Source organism: Akebia trifoliata, chromosome 2 (genome assembly GCF_017979445.1).
Source record: "Akebia trifoliata isolate Shusen 1 chromosome 2, ASM1797944v1, whole genome shotgun sequence".
NCBI lineage: Eukaryota > Viridiplantae > Streptophyta > Magnoliopsida > Ranunculales > Lardizabalaceae > Akebia > Akebia trifoliata.
This window is the reverse complement of record NC_141376.1, coordinates 13753709-13770205: the sequence shown is the minus strand read 5'-3', so window position 1 is coordinate 13770205 and position 16497 is coordinate 13753709. Positions and strand designations below refer to the sequence as shown.

The following is a 16497-nucleotide window of genomic DNA, read 5'->3' as shown; positions in this document are numbered from 1 at the left end:
TCATAACACTGATACCCCATAGACATAGAAGAGTAAGCTAAGAAAATGCATCAAATGTCTTTGTCATCTAATTTTGTGTGATGAGGGGTATTGTCCTGAACAAAACAAATGCACCCAAACATTTTGAGTATAATAGGAAAGATAGTACTATTAGGGCGAAGAACATGACGAGGTATCTGTCCCCCTAAGGTGCGACTCGGAACACGGTTAAAAAGAAAAGCTGCAATAAGGATTATCATATTCCAATATAACTTAGAAACATGCATTCCTCGAAGAAGGTAACTGACAATGTTCATAAGGTGGTGGTTCTTACATTCCATCACGCCATTCTACTCAAGGATGTAGGGATAGGTCAACTGGTGAAACATATCATGCTCATGAAGGTGAGAGCGAATCCCATTAGAAATATATTCCCTTCCATTATCAACTGAAGAGCTTTTATAGTGATGATGTACTGTGTCTAAATCATTTTAAGAAAATTAACAAAAATAGGAAGCACTTCAGACAGAGAACGCATCAAATAGACCCAAGTACAACAAAAATAGTCATCAATGAATGTAACGTAATACCGATACTTAAGTAGTAACAGGGGAAGGTCCTCTCACATCAAAATGAACTAAATCAAACATAATATTAAACCGATGCATGCGAGAAATATAGGAAATAAGAGTATGTTTGGAAAACTCACACAGAGAGCACTAAAACGTATGTTTGCAAATCACCAAAAAACGGGATTTTGCAGTTCTCGACATGATTATTAAACGCAATTATCGTTTGATAAAAAAAAACTCATCACATTTTTTTATTTTTTAAACGCAATTTGTACGAGCGGGTCAAAGGTGCTTTTAACATTAGCTTTTGTGGGAGAATCCAAGATCGAAAAAATGACTCATGTGAAATGTTTTTTTGCCCCTCATCAATAATAATAATGCCATTCAATGTCCCCTTTCAAATAAAACCACATTTCAGCAACCCTAACTATCGTGTTTCATCCTTCTGGGAACCTGTTATCTATTGTCCCTGTTGTTGGTGGTCTAATCGATGGCGTACAGTGGTCTGTTCGACAGCGTATACTACATCTAACTTTGACTAGGTCATAACCCTAACCATCGTGTTTCATCCTTCTGTGAACCCTGCCATCCATTGTCGCTATCGTTGATAGTTTGATCGACGACGTACACTACATATAACTCCGATCAAGTCGTATTCGTCATCCAACTTGTGTGAAACATTCCACCATTTCCATTCAACGACTATCACCGATCAAATTTGAGGTAAGTCACTTTTTTTTGTTTATTTATAAAGAGTATCTACTGTTCTTCGAGTCTTTTGTCGATTTTCTCAGGAAAAACGCATGTTCATTCCTTATCTCTTCTAATTTGTTGTTCAATCTAAATATTTTCATGGGTATCCATGATTTTTCTTGGATTTGGGATGGCATTTACATATTTTTAAATGATCTGAGCAACTTAGATATTTTTTATTAATTTTTTTAGTTGGATTAACTATTTAAATGTAAGCATTTGTTGGATGCATATTTTAATGTTTTTATTTATTTCAGCTCTACTTATTATATTAGCTATGGTTATTATGTTTAAATGATGTTAGAATATAAATGAGATGTTATGTACATGGGATGTTATGTGGATGTTGGATTGCGTATTATGTAGGTATTTTCTTTATCAAAAAAATTTCCTATGTCCATTTTTAAGAGAAGATGCTGCCAAAATTTCGATAGAATTATAAATTTTATAAATTTATTTGATTTAAAATAATTATTTTTATAATTTATTTGATTTAAAATAATTATTTTTATAATTTTTTTAATATAAATTTATTATATTTATATGTATATTGTGTAATTATATATTTATTAGGGTATCCTGGTTTTTTTTTGTGCATTCTAGGTGCATTATCAACATTAAGAGTATTCTGGTCATTTTATCATAATACAATAGAATTCAGCAGCTGTATCAAACAATAATTACCAAATTCTGTAAACAATACAATACTTTTACAAGACTCTATCAAACAAGTTTTTTACAGTTGTTTCTAATAATTGTTTTTAGTCGCAGAATCTGATAGCAAAAGTTGACAGCGTTATCAAACAGAGCCTTAGCATATCCTAAGCGAGCATGCCACAAATCTAAAGACTAATAAGAAAAAGTATGACTCCTAGAGGAGGAAATGACAGAAGACAAAGTAGCAGTATGCGGATATCCAAACAGGTACAATCCATCCCTTTCATACCCCTTGCCAAAAATCCTACTCTAAGTCAGATCCTGAAAAATACAGTGAGTAGGAAAAAATGTCACTGAGCAATTTAGAGATTTTATAATACTAACAGACAAAATGTCAAGGGATAGGTGAGGAACATGAAACACAGAGTCAAGAGAAATACTAGAGGATAAAAGGATAGTACCCTTGATGTGTATAGGTATAAAGGACCCATCAGCAAAGTGAACCTCCATATGAGTAATAGCAAAAGTAGATGGAGTAAAATGGCTAGACACTAGAATCAATAACCTATGTCAAGGGAGCAGAACCCGACTGGGTGCCATGAAATGCAGAGGATATACTTGGAGGCGTGATAATTGAAGGCACAATCGAAGATGATCGAGTATGAGCATGAATCTGATCACGAACAATAATGACAACCTGTGTTTGAAGCTGCCGCATATCAATAGTGCTAGGAGAAGCAGGAGAGTCAATGGTAAAGAACCTATGATGAGTCTACAACGGCAAAATGAGAAGCAGAATATCACACAAAAGGAGTGGTAGTAGATCGCAACAAGTGAGTATAGAGCTGAAAACATCGGGCCTTTTCATGGCCACTCCTCCCACAGTGACTGCGAAGAAAGTCACTCCCTCGACCACGACAACGGCCCCCACGGCCATGACTCCGAAATCCCTGGGCATGAGTCAGAAAAGGCTGAATTGGCTGCTAGAGACATTTGATTTGTCGGTAGAGCAGAAAGAATACCAAAAGCCTGAGACCAAAACTGAAAATTTCAACCATGATACAATGCCATAACTCACAAAGACTAAAGGATAAAGACAATAACAATAATAATTGGATTTTTGGAAACTCAAAATTAATTTTAATTAGCCCTAATTAGGCTTTAAACATTACAAAGTCTTAGATAAGGGAAAAAAACTAAAAAGGACATAGACTAGAACCTTAATAACAACTAACTTATTTAACACTCCCCCTCAAGTTGGTGCGTGGATATCAAAAACACCCAACTTGGATAAGACACCTTCAAAGGCAGTTTTACTAACACCTTTAGTAAGGATATCGGAGAGTTGCTGAGATGTAGGTACAAAAGGAGTGCAAATCTATCCAGAAACAATCTTTTCTCTAATAAAATGATGATCAACTTCGATATGTTTCGTTCTGTCATACTGAACCGGATTTGCTACTATGTTAATAGCTGATTTATTATCGCAATAAAGTAAGAACGGGACTGGCACAGGAAGACACAAATCTGCTAGTAAAATTTTGAACCACAACAACTCACACACTCCAAGTGCCATAGCTCTGTATTCTGACTCAGCACTCGATCAAGAAACCACATTCTGCTTCTTACTGCGCCAGGTTACCAAGTTACCACCAAGTTTAGTACAGTACCCAGAAGTAGAACGTCTATCAGTCACTGAACCAGCATAATCTGCATCTGTCCATGCCTCAATGCGAAGATGTCCATGATTACTAAACAAAATACCTCGACCAGGACATCCCTTAAGATATCTAAGAATACTATAGACTGCAATAAGATGAGATGTTCGGGGCGAGTGCATAAACTGACTTACAACGCTAACTGCATAAACAATGTCTGGGCGAGTCATAGACAAGTAGATCAATTTCCCCACAAGTCACTGATACTGCCCAATATCTGACACACACTCCCCCTCAGAATCAGCCAACCTGTGATTTTGCTCAATAGGAGTATCAGCGGGACGAGAACCAATAGGAGTATTAGCTCTAATACCAAATTTTTTTTTTGAAGGGAGGTCAAATAAAAAATTCTGCAGCTGTTGTAACCCTCAAACAAATAAAAAAAAGAGTCTAAAGTAATCGTAGCCTTCAAACCAAAGGTTTTCTATGATCATAGTCACTCAACTGCACCTCTGCAGTGATGATAGACTTCTAACTGCACCTCTGCAGTGATCACAACCACTCAACTGCACCTATGCAGTGATCGTAGGCCTCAAAAACAAAATTATGTTATGATCGCAAGCTTCATAACAGCAGTCTGGAGTAATCGTAGGCCAAAAAACAACCTACCAGCATCACCTGCTGTGTCGTAAGCCTTCTACTATGGTTGCAAAGAACCTAACAGCAATCTGCTGTAATCGTGGGCTTCAAAATAGCTTAACAACAGCAGCTGCTGTGTCGTTAGGCTCTGTATAGATGTTGTTTAGTTGATCTTCAGCAACCAGCACTAAGAAACATCATGTTATTGTTATTTCCAATCACTAACAGCAGTATTGCTGAGAGAACAAAGAAAACAGCCTGATCGCAGGCTCCAAACTAGTCTCAATTCCCTATCGCATGATGCGATTAGGGTGTATAATAAAAGAGAACCCCCGTAGGGGTGATTGGTATTGAAGACGAGATGTGAAGGTGATTTTAGGAAGAGTTAGTTGAAATTGTTTGTAGCAGACGAAGGAGGATGGTGATGGAGGCCGAGAGAACCTTGCTCTGATACCAAATTGGATTTTTCGAAACTCAAAATTAATTTTAATTAGCCCTAATTAGGCTTTAAAAATTACAAAGTCTTAGATAAGGGAAAAAGACTAAAAAGGACATAAACTAGAACCTTAATAACAACTAACTTATTTAACAATAATCAAATGTAGAAAGACTACAATTTGATGAAGATAATAGTGTAGGATCAAATCACCATACACTTAGAGTGCGAGAACCGAGGGACTAGAAATCTAGAGTAAAGGAAAAATGACAGCAGCCTCAAAACAGAAATAGTAGAGATTCTCCACAGAATTGAAGAATAAACCAAGTAGATGGAGCTTTGGCTTAAAGGGAGGTCTTGCGATCATCTAAGGAGTTAAAAACAAATCAACACAATCGCAATCACATGAGTGCACAGCAACACTAACCACAACCCACAACATCAAAGCAGCCAGCCCAAAAACCAACAGCACTAATCACAGCCCACTACTAACAGCACAGCCCCTGTCGCAGCATCACAACCAGCCTCTATCCTTATTTGTAATGAGAGCTTGGCAGCCCAACACAGTCAGCCCTAATCACAGCACCACTGCCAGCCCAACACAGCAGAAAAACCCCTATCACAGCACCAATCACACAGAAACACCCCAATCGCATGCAAAAAATAAAAATAAAAAAAGAACCCCCGAAGGGTAGACACTCCAACGAAGACTACTTGCTAGGGTTTGGTCTCAAAAACTAAATGGGTTGGTGGAAGGAGAAAAGAGAGGAGAGGGAGGTGGCGAAGGAGAAACCCCAAGGAGCAAACAATGGATCCTCTAGGGCTCTGATACCAAGAAGAGTTATGGAAGAATAATTATCAAGTCTCTCAAGGAGAGCTTGCCAGGATATATATACTAATCAAGGTGAATGGACATAAATGTCCTTACAAAGAAAAGAATAGAAAACGAGGAAAACAAAGTAAAGACATATTTCCCAATAATATAGTGCAGTAAATTGCCTCTCAAGGATCAATTCCCTAACCTGTACATCATATCTGAGAAGAAAGCTTTACTAGTTGTTAATTTTATAATGAGACTGGGGTCAAAGGTCTCATAGAATTTTATGTTCAAAGAGCTTTCAATGATTGGGAGATCAGCTCCATCTCAGCTCTAGCTAACTGACTTTCTCACAGGAACCTTCAACATCATTTCCAATTGTAGCGGTCTGGAAGCAAAAAGTCCCATAAAAAATCTCTTTTTTTCATCTAGCTAGTATTTTGGAAGAGGATTTTAATGATGAACAAAGTCATCCAGCATGGCCTCATTACTGTGGATATATGTCTAATATGCAAGGCAGATAGGAAGACTGCAGACCACCTGTTCATTCACTGCAAAATCGCTCTTGAGATTAGATGTGGTCTCATTTTTTTTCTCTCTTCTACACCATGGGGTGCCTGCCTAGTTCGTTGTACTCATTGTTTGAAGGTTGGTAATTACTTGGAGTGTCCATAACCTCAAAATGGATTCTATGGAGCATAATGTCATTTGGAATTTGTTGGGGAACATGGAAGGAGAGGAATGAGCGTACCTTCGAGGATTGGCGAACATTCACTATTGGAGATAATCATTTCAATAATGAAGTTTCAATTTGTTTTGCATAAGATCTTTAGAAAATCTGGTGATATGTTTTTTGAGGATTTCTTGGGTAAATGAGATTGGGTTTGAAACATTAAATGTGAGGAGTGAGTTGTGTTTGGGGTCTTGGTGTGTATGGGTTGGTGCCTTCCAGTCTTTGTATCTGGTTGGTCAACTCGAACTCCATTTCCTTGATTAATAAAACTTTACTTACCAAAAAGAAAGGTATAACCATTGCTTCCCTGTAAATGTTACCTTGGCTATTAAAGGTTCTTTTACATCAGCAACAACTGAGAAATTGACACGCTCCATATCCCTGCATTGGTTACAACATTTGTTTACTTAAAAAAGAGAAGAAAATGTATGGATATAAAAAATTTACACTGGTAATTCCAACATATCAAGTAATTAACAATCCTCACATTGGTTTTGGAAGCTCATCCTTCATCAATAAACCATCCTTAACTAGCTCTCCAAGAGAAATCAAAAGGGTGTTACCACAATTTGCATCCTGCAGGTAAACCATCAACCACAATCTCAATTACATAGTATATACAGCAAGAGCAGTAGGGCCTCATTCCCTGGCTATTGAGAAGGGAAGGTAGCAATATGGAGGACATGGATTTGAAACCAGATAAAATAGAAAAGTAAATAATGTAAGAAACATATTTCATGATCTTCGACAATGCATTCATGCATAAATGCAATCAGTATGATCTAATTATATAGTAAATATCTCAAGCGACAAAATACTACCATATCAAGAAGTCACTGGTCCTCTAAAATGAATTCACAAAATGTAAACTCCTATTTTAATACTATTTCTTTTGCTGGTAGCACATTCGTAATCGTATGACTAAAGCAAATATTAGGGTCCACCAGTGTCATATAGACACATATGGAGGATTTATATATCCTTACTATTATAATGGAAGAAAGTGGAGTAGAAGTGGTTCGACACCAAAATTTGAGTGGCCATAAATGCCCTCACTTTTATATTTAAATTTAATATAATCAGGGTAATTTTTATAAAAGTTCAAGAAAATTGCAACCCATGACCTGATATAATCACATTGCTTAGTTGTCAAAATTACAAAAGTATCATTTACCATGTAATCTTCAAAAACCCTTTTATCAATATTTTAAATTGTACATAAACGCTTTTGATACATGTGCGTTTGCACCACCTTCTAGTATAACAAATGACAATTTATGCACTTGCTGAGGAATTAGAAACCATCAAACATATAGACCTTTTTTTTCCTTCTTCAAATAAATTGCCTTATCCAAACTATCAGAATGAATGTGATGGAACATATGAGAAAAGGGTTATCCATTCGATCAAGTTTTAGGGTAGGAGATTCAGATTCATATGATAGATTTTGGACCCGCTATTTGTTGACGAAGTGCATGGCATATAAAAGACTGAATGGGAAGTATTAGACAAGCAAACAGCTCGGCTTCGGTATTCCTCCTTTATATTGCATTCATCTAAGAGATTATACACCAAAGAGGCAAAGACTATAATGTATCAACATTGACAATCATGTGGCGGATTTTTCGGATCTCCCACTCCTCGAGATTTGTGTTATTGGCGATAATATGATCCTCGAATTCCATGTTGACTTTCCACTTTCTTCGGTTGTCTTTTCCAATTAAACTTTATTTTCTTATCTCCCTATCCGTTAATCTCACCTAAAAAGACACCGGCGTAGTGTCGGCCAAAAGGCCTCCAATGATCAAGTTAGTTCTTAATATAAAATGCAGAGCAAAGAGAAGAAGTTAAGAGACAGAGAGTTGAAGAGTGTTGTGCGTTGGGTTTGAGTAGGAGAAACCCCCTTATTTATTGAGTTGGCTCATTAATTCAGAGCATGTAATCCCTTCCCATGTTGTCGAGCATTAATGACCATTGATATCATTATGAAATTAAAAATTCACTCTCCTAGGCTCATAATGGCCTTAAAACTCCACTCCTCTTGGCTTTCATAACTGACAAGAGGAGTGGCTTTAACTCTCTAACTATTTCAACTCGCTAGCTATTCAGTTCCTCAAGTTGACTCGGTCGTGTTATGTACCTGGGGTTTGTTCTACCAACATAACTCTTGATTATAATTTCTTCTTTTGACACTACTTGAGTAGTTCTAAGTTTGAATGTAAATAATAATATTTGATAGAGATATTGGCTCTCCTACAGGGATTAATCCTTGTGTAGACATTATATTAAGGGGTCGTCTCCTTGAGGAGACCGAACCACCTTATGGTGAATTAATAAGGGTTGGCTCCTTGAGGAGGCCAAACAACGAAGTGACCTAGGGGTCAACTCCTTGAGTAGGTCGTACGAATTGAATCATGGGGTTGGCTCCCAAAGAGGCCAAACTACCTTATGAGGTAACGAGTGAAGGGGTTGACTCCTAAGAAGACCGAACCACCTTATGAAATAATAAGTCAAGGGGCCGACTCCTTAGAAGGCTGAACCACCTTATGGTAAAAACAAGTGAAGGGATCAACTCCTTAGGAGGCCGAACCACCTTATGATAAAGAGTGAAGGGGTCGGCCCATTTGGAGGTTGAACCACCTTATGATGGATTAATGGGTCGGATCCCCTTATGGCCAAACCGGTTGAGGCACTGATTTATAATGGGTCGGACACCTTGAGTGATCAAACCACTTGGATAATCAGGTTTGGATCAGGTCGGAGTGCCTAGATTTGGCAATTTTACTAATTCCAAGGAATGCGATTTTTTTGGTTCATATAATGCCCCCTATTAAGGCCTTAGATCTTGATGATATCCAAGGTTCTAAGAAAAACTCTCATTCCTTGGGATTATCAAATGGATGGTAAACTCAACTTAAGTTTGAGGCTTTTTTCGTTATTTTCTTGGTAGCTTTTTGTTCATTCTTTGGATGGGATATTGATTGTAGGCTTGGCATTTTGTTTACTTTTGAGTTGAGGGTCATCCCCATGCAACTCATATGACACGAGGTTTGAATCCTTGATCGTTGACTAGTCATCAACCCCTTGAGTTGGGAGTTACCCTCTTTAAACTTAGCTTTCTTAGTTGTAGACTTTTCATCGTGTCGACTTCCCGACTTGGCATACTTCTATGCAACTTGGATTTGAAATCATAGGATTGGTTACCGTGCCGACTCTTCGAGTTGGATAATTTCATGCAACTCGAATTTGAAAACGTAGGATTGGATACCGTGTCGACTCTTGGAGTTGGGAGAATTCCATGAATCTTGGATATGAAGTCGTAGGTTTTTCATTATGTTGATTGTTTGAGCTAAGTTGCCTCCAGGTGACTCTTCAACCTTTTTGGAAGTCTTATTTCCTTAATGTGGCTTGGACCATAATTGTTTTCTTAGTTTTTGAAATTTAAAAGAGTAGAAAATAAAGATGAATAATATATCTTTTCATAATTCGAGATTACCTTGATTATAGTTAATGTTGCCCACCTTAAGTGTGCTTGAGGATTCAATTTGCCTTTGGCTCTGTAGATCTCGTTGATATGTTTGACATCCATTATGAGTCATTGTAGACCGCCAGTTGGGTAAATGGGAAGCCATTTCTAATCCCAAGATGATAGAATTGCATTTTGCTTCGTTATCAAAGGCTTTGAGTCCGAAGTAGACTGCTTTCTCTAGCTTGGGATTCTTGGGGGTAATTAGTATTATCCCTGCCACCAAGCCCTTGGAAGATCCATTCACTAGAAGTTTCCACTCAATCTTGGATAACCATGGTTTTGGTGTTGCTTCTTCTACACCATGAGGTAGTTCTGCTGCTGTAACTTGAGAACACCCGGATTTTGTGGACATCATAATTGTTGATCGATAGTATAACAACAAGAGCATCTTCATGAGGTTCATGCACTCCTTCTAAATCTAGGTAAGAAAGGAAGATATTTGATTGTTCTTCTTCTGACAATGATCGAGTCCATCATGGTTGAGGCCGAATATGATAAATTTCTCACAATTGAACGGCGTTCCTAATAAAGTTCATTCTTCTGAGTTGTTTTGTACGATACATTTGTAGAATCGTACATTTGATCTATCTTCTTTCGCTTTGTTGTTCCTACCCCCTTGGCGGTGGGGGGTTGGAACTGTTGTTGTTGCCGATTAGCTTGAGCTTGCCTCGATCATTGTAGAATACACTACAGGAAATCATTGAGAGGGGAAAAGATCTGAGACTTCTCCTGTCTTGGCATTTCTTTTTCTCCTTGATCTTGTCTCTTCTTATTTGACTATCCTCTCCTACCTTATTTCTGAGGAGAATGGTGAATCTTTCAAATCTTTGATCTCCAAGCGAGCAAGCTGCTCTTCTGGCTTTCCTTGTCGAACGCCATCAAGGCATTGAGTTCTTCCTTCTTCTTCTTTAACATTGAGTCGAGTCCATCCCGGTTGATGAACTTCTTGTTGTTTTCTCTTGCTTCTGATTGTTCTGCTTCTTGACGGTTTGTTGTTTTTAATTCTACTTATCCAGCTCGTTTTGCATCTTTGACTGGCTCATTTGGTATCCTTCTATCTTGTTGATGTAAATTTTCTAGGAGTAGGTTTTTCCCCTCTCCAGGTTGTTTCGCATTTTTGAGCACATCATTCATGCCTTGAGGCAATTTTGCCCCCGGACCGTTAAGCAAAGTTTGTAGTCTAGCATTCTCTTGGCGTAAAGTCCTTACCATTTCTTGTTGCTTTTGCATCTAATTTGCACTCTTTGGAGTTGATCCTACAGAGTCTAAAGGATCTTTGTATGGGTGATGGTTGGAAATACTGGCCATGATGGGAGATGATAAAAGATTTTTGGAATAAAGTTGTATATAGGGTTGTCAATGGGTAAAGTATGGGTCTGATTCGGCCCGACATGGACCGGGTTTGGGTGTAGTAATTTAGCCCATTTAGTTATCATGTCGTGCTAAGCCCGCTTCGTTATTAGGTCAGGATTGGGTATTGAACATAGGCCCGTTGGGTGGCCTAGCCCGCTATAGTATGTTAAAATGTATTGTATAATAAATTAAAAAATTATGAATTAATAATGGTGCCCATAAAATTTTATTTTATAGAATGCAATCAATTTGTTAAATATGCTAATAAAATACTATTTTAATTAGTTTATTGTTATTTGCTATGCTTTTGATACAATAAAAAAGAATTTCAAACGGATTTGGCCCAGCCCACCAATGGCCCGAATATAGGTGGGCAGGTTATAAGTCGACGGAGCTTGGACTATGGTTTTATTACTTAAGCCCGGCCCGATACTTAAATGGGTAGGGTTTGGGTCAAGTTTTTTAGCCTTAAAAGGCCCGACCCATCTAAAGCCTCGCCCAGCTCGGTCCATTGACAACCCTAGTTGTATACGTGTGAGATCACCTAAGAAGAATGTTATGCTAGTTTGACTTTAGCTAAATAGGTAGCTACCTCATCAGGGACTAAGAGTCTTCTTAGTTGAAAGTGTTCTTTTACAAAGAAGGCCTCAAGCTAATCATGTTCCGTATGTACAGTGTGAGTTGTGAATTTTCTTAAAGGAAAATATGGCAAAGGAAAAAATAAAGGGGCTGATTGTGTAAAATTTTAATGGAGAAAAAGAATGATGATCACTTCTTGTGAAGGTGGAGAAGCCTTTTGATTGGTGGACTTTCGTTTCCCATGGACAACTCCAAAAAGTGTGGGAGATTTTTCGGGTCTCCCACTCCTCGAGATTTGTGTTGTTAGCGATGATATGATCCTCAAATTCCATGTTGACTTTCCACTTTTTCTGGTCGTCTTTTTCAATTAAACTTTATTTTTTAATCTCCCTCTCTGTTGATCTCACATAAAAGGACACCGTCGTGGTGTCGGGCAAAGGGCCTCCAATGATCAAGTTAATTCTTGATATAAAATGTAGAGCAAAGAGAAGAAGTTTAGAGACAGAGAGTTGTAGAGTGTTGTACCTTGGGTTTGAGTAGGAGAAACCTCCTTATTTATAGAGTTGGCTCATTAATTCTTCCCATGTTGCCGAGCATTAATGACCATTAATATCATTATGGAATTAAAGATTCACTCTCCTAGGCTCATAATGGTCTTGAAACTCCACTCCTCTTGATTTTCATTACGGACAAGAAAAGTGATTTTTTACTCTCCAACTGCTTCAACTTGATGGCTATTCAGTTCCTTGAGTTGACTCAGTTGTGTTGTGTACCAAGGATTCCCCTTGAGGAGGTTGTCCCACCTTATAACAAATTGAATCATAGGATTGGCTCCTAAAGAGGTTGAATTGCCTTATGAGGTACCAAGTGAAGGGGTTGACTCCTAAGGAGGCCGAACCACCTTATGAAATAATAAGTCAAGAGGTTGGCTCCTTAGGAGGCCGAACCACCTTATGGTAACTAGTGAAGGAGTCAGCTCATTTGAAGGCCGGACCATTTTATGATAGATTAATGGGTCAGATCCCCTTGTGGCCGAACCGGTTGAGGCATTGATTTATAATGGGTCGTACCCCTTGAGTGATCAAACCACTTGCATAATCGGGTTTGGATCGGGTCGGAACGCCTAGTTTTGGCAATTTTACTAATCCCAAGGAATGTGATTTTTTTGGTTCGTATAAATCATGCTCCATATAACCCAATGTGCTAAACTTCAACAAGATCGCATCATTTTATTTTATTTTTGAACCGAGGTAACTAATCTTTGAACTCAATACCTCTGCTTCCTGAAGTGTAGTCTTGACCATCTCACCGATTTCTGTGATAGATGCACCACAACACCTTTCCTCCCACCCACCCATAATCGAACCCCAAAACACCCTCTCAAAGCATTTGTTGATTTATATTGTGAAACTGAGGCTTCTTCTTTTAATAAATGCTAAATAGATTTATCTCCTCACCTGGCCCGAGTACGGCGATCCTTCTTCACCTCCCTTCCTCCCCGGTGGTACAAGAGGGAGAACCTGCAGAATAAGAGACGCTCAGACAAAATTTCACACACACACACACACACACAAAATTAAAACTCAAAATTTGTAGTAAATTGGAGCACATTCCATACTAGTTAAAAGAGGACTACAAAATTTAACCCAAAAAAAGGAGAAAATCAAAAGATTTCAGAATGAGATTCACTTTTGAACCATACACAAAGAATTTAAAATCATTTAATAACATAAATTGCCACACACACCAAAAAAAAAAACTTTTTTCCCGAAAAAGAAGCTGACCTGCCAAGCAGAGAATCCAGCATCATGAAGCCAATCCAAGAACCGAAAAGCCTCTTCACCAAGATCTCCAATACCGTACGGCCCTGGAAGCGACGTCGGATGCAGAAGAACCCCAGCTCTTCTTCGATCATTAGGATCCGTCTTCGGAAACGACTCATCGTAACCATCTGGCAAATCTTCTCCAACACCGACAAGATCTGCAGCGATCGAATCGTTCTTGAATTGTTGTTTGAATCTTGTTCGATTCATTTCGAATTTCAATCCAATGAAAGAGCAATGGTTATGGTTGATGAAGGTGTGAGATGAAGATGAGAAATTACAGAAGTTGAGAAGGGGAAGTTGATTCGAAGAATGTAGAGATGAAGATAGAAGAGGAGAGAAATGAGAAACCGCCATTAAAGGATCGAAAAAGTTGTGAAGAATTAAAGTGGTGAAAATTTTGGAGGATTATGGGTTTCTGGAAGAACAGCCATTACAGTAGGAAATAGGAATGCACGTGAGACTCTGTGGGAGTGTGGGACTGAGAGAGAATACTCTCTTGGTGGTAATGTAGTACGTCGTCCCATGGGTTGGGACCGTTGATGATCACGTGAATCTCGAAAATAACAGTTTTTTAAAGGTGAAATTACTTAATGCACCGGGGGAGAAAATTACAAAAATAATCGGATGGGGGGGCGGTTTATTTAAGTTTTTGGAGTTGATTTTTGGAGTTAATTTTGCTTTTAAGGCTAAAAAAGTTAAATAGAGCTCCCATGGATTTCAACTGAAGTCCAAAAATAACTCTTAATGGAAGTTGTCCAAGAGAGGCTTTTCTATTTGATTTTTACGCAAAGTCAAATACTGTCAAACGACTTATGTGTAATTATCAAAATACCCTCCATCTTTATTTTAATTTCCAATCAAAATTTTAATCTTAAACCCTTTTTCATTTTTTTTATTTTCAGCACAAAAGCATGAAGTTAATCGATTGATCTCGCCACTACCTCGCCTCTCTGATCCTCCTCGCACCACCTCTCATCTCTGATTCTCCTAACGCGACGTCGCCTCTCTGATCCTCCTCGTGATGATTTCACTTTTCTAATCGTCTAAAATCGATCGATTATAATCTCCATTGAAGCAAAAGCTTGATTTCTTGTAATTTTTCCGTTGAATACAACATCGACGCGATCAAGGTAAATCCAATCAAGCAAAAGATCAATTGTAATCTTCATTCAAATAAAATCGATCGATTACAATCTTCGTTGAATACGTTATCGATGCGATCAAAGTAAATCCCCATTTCTTCTTCTTTTTCTAATTTTTCTCTTATTTTTCTTCTTTTTGCTAAATAAAAGATTTTTTTTAATTACTAATTTTATTTTATTGGGTTGAATGTGTGATTACTTTTTTGGGTACATAAATCATGGAATCGTGCATTTTGTTGCGAACCAAATGACTAGTTTGCGTATGTTGATATCTGACCATCTAATCTAGCTTGACTATCAAATCTGATGGTTGATGCAATTTTTATACATGATTGTGTTTCCTTCATTTCTCATCAGAAGTAATGGTTACCTTTCGAATTAAGTGAAAATTGTAATTTAATGGCTCAAATCGTCTAATTTAAAGTCGCAAATATGTTCATACATCACACATGATAGAACCAATATTTTTGAATAGTTTTGAAATCTATGAAGGATAATTACATAAAAACATCCATCGCACATGATTTATGTTAAACAATATTCTCTTACATTGATATGGTTTGTCAAGGCAGTTAGCAAATTCCTTAAGGACCTCGCAAATTTTAAAACAATTTTATAAACTATGCGATTATGATTATGAGGGTGTACACTTATGACCCATTTGGTTGACATGTTGCATAGTAGAAGAATATGTGTCAACTTGTACATGTACCATGTAGGTAAGATACCTGAAGTGTTGTTCACATGCCCTAGGTTCAAATATTCTTGAACCTATCTTTGCCTTCTCAAATCCTAACCATTTTACTATTGAGAAAAAGAAAATAATGACTATCTCTACTAAAGGAGATATTTTTCTCTAATCCCGTTTAGTTATTTGTTTTATAAATTTATGGACTAGATTTCTTGGCATTTTTAGAGATAATTTATTTCAGCAAATTTTTTGACTTGTTAAGATTTCTTGATTATTTCTTATCCATTACTTTTTTTTTTAAATGAATAATCAAGTTGTTAAATGGCAAGACAAAAAATAACAGAGTCAAATATTGATTCTACAAGATGGATACTCAATCTTCATAAGATTTTGGTTGATATATGTGTCGAATTAGTTAAGAAGGGAAATATACCCAGTGCTTCATTGAATGTATTGGGGTATTCATCTCTAATTAAGAAATTTCAGACAACGACAGGAGTTAGTTACACTAAGAAACATAATAAAAATCACTAGGTGAAATCGCCTTTGATCCGCAGGGTGCGCAGATCCGCTTTTGACCTTTGAGGTTTAGGAGTCGTCACCTAATTATTATGGTCTAGAAACCGAACACTGACTCTAAAAGGTAAATAACACTAATCTACAAACAAAAAATACGGGTCTGGGAATTACGTTACGGGGTTGGAAGGTGTTAGGCACCAACCTCGTCCGGCAAACGCCGGTCTCTACTAATTCCTAAATAAACTACATTACTAAAAAGACCTAGATAATAAAAAAAATAAAATAAAAATAGTCACATTTTTTAATGCAACGATTTTGTTCCCTCAAATTTGATAGAACAACTCCTTGTACAGTGCTCCTCGCTTCGTTCTATCAATGGATTCGCTTCAGACCTCCAAGGTGAAGTATATCCTTCTTAGATCTGAACTTTTTCTGATTTGTTTATGGATTTCTAGGTACTTTTTGAATTAAAGTTGAGGTATGAGTGTTAGGTAAGGAGTTAAGGCTTCAAAATTAAGGTTTATGGGAGGCTAAGAAAGCTTTCTAACCTATTTTTCTTAGGGTTTATTTTTTTATACGAAAATAGCTTGTAAGGACTCCTATTTATAGATTTT

At 37.4% G+C, this 16497-nt stretch overlaps 1 protein-coding gene across 1 annotated transcript in view; it reads right to left on the bottom strand.

Annotated features, from left to right (window-relative positions):
• Positions 1-14015, bottom strand: part of DPE1 (disproportionating enzyme) — a 39771-nt gene extending 25756 nt beyond the window's left edge. Inside the window, exons 1-4 of the mRNA XM_086431397.1 lie at positions 13490-14015; positions 13163-13225; positions 6732-6820; positions 6565-6625 (exon numbers count right to left, since the gene is read on the bottom strand). Coding sequence (XP_086287523.1) covers positions 6565-6625; positions 6732-6820; positions 13163-13225; positions 13490-13885 — 609 coding nt within the window. The 5' untranslated portion in view covers positions 13886-14015. The remainder of the gene's footprint in view (positions 1-6564; positions 6626-6731; positions 6821-13162; positions 13226-13489) is intronic.
• Between the last annotated feature and the right edge of the window lie 2482 nt (positions 14016-16497).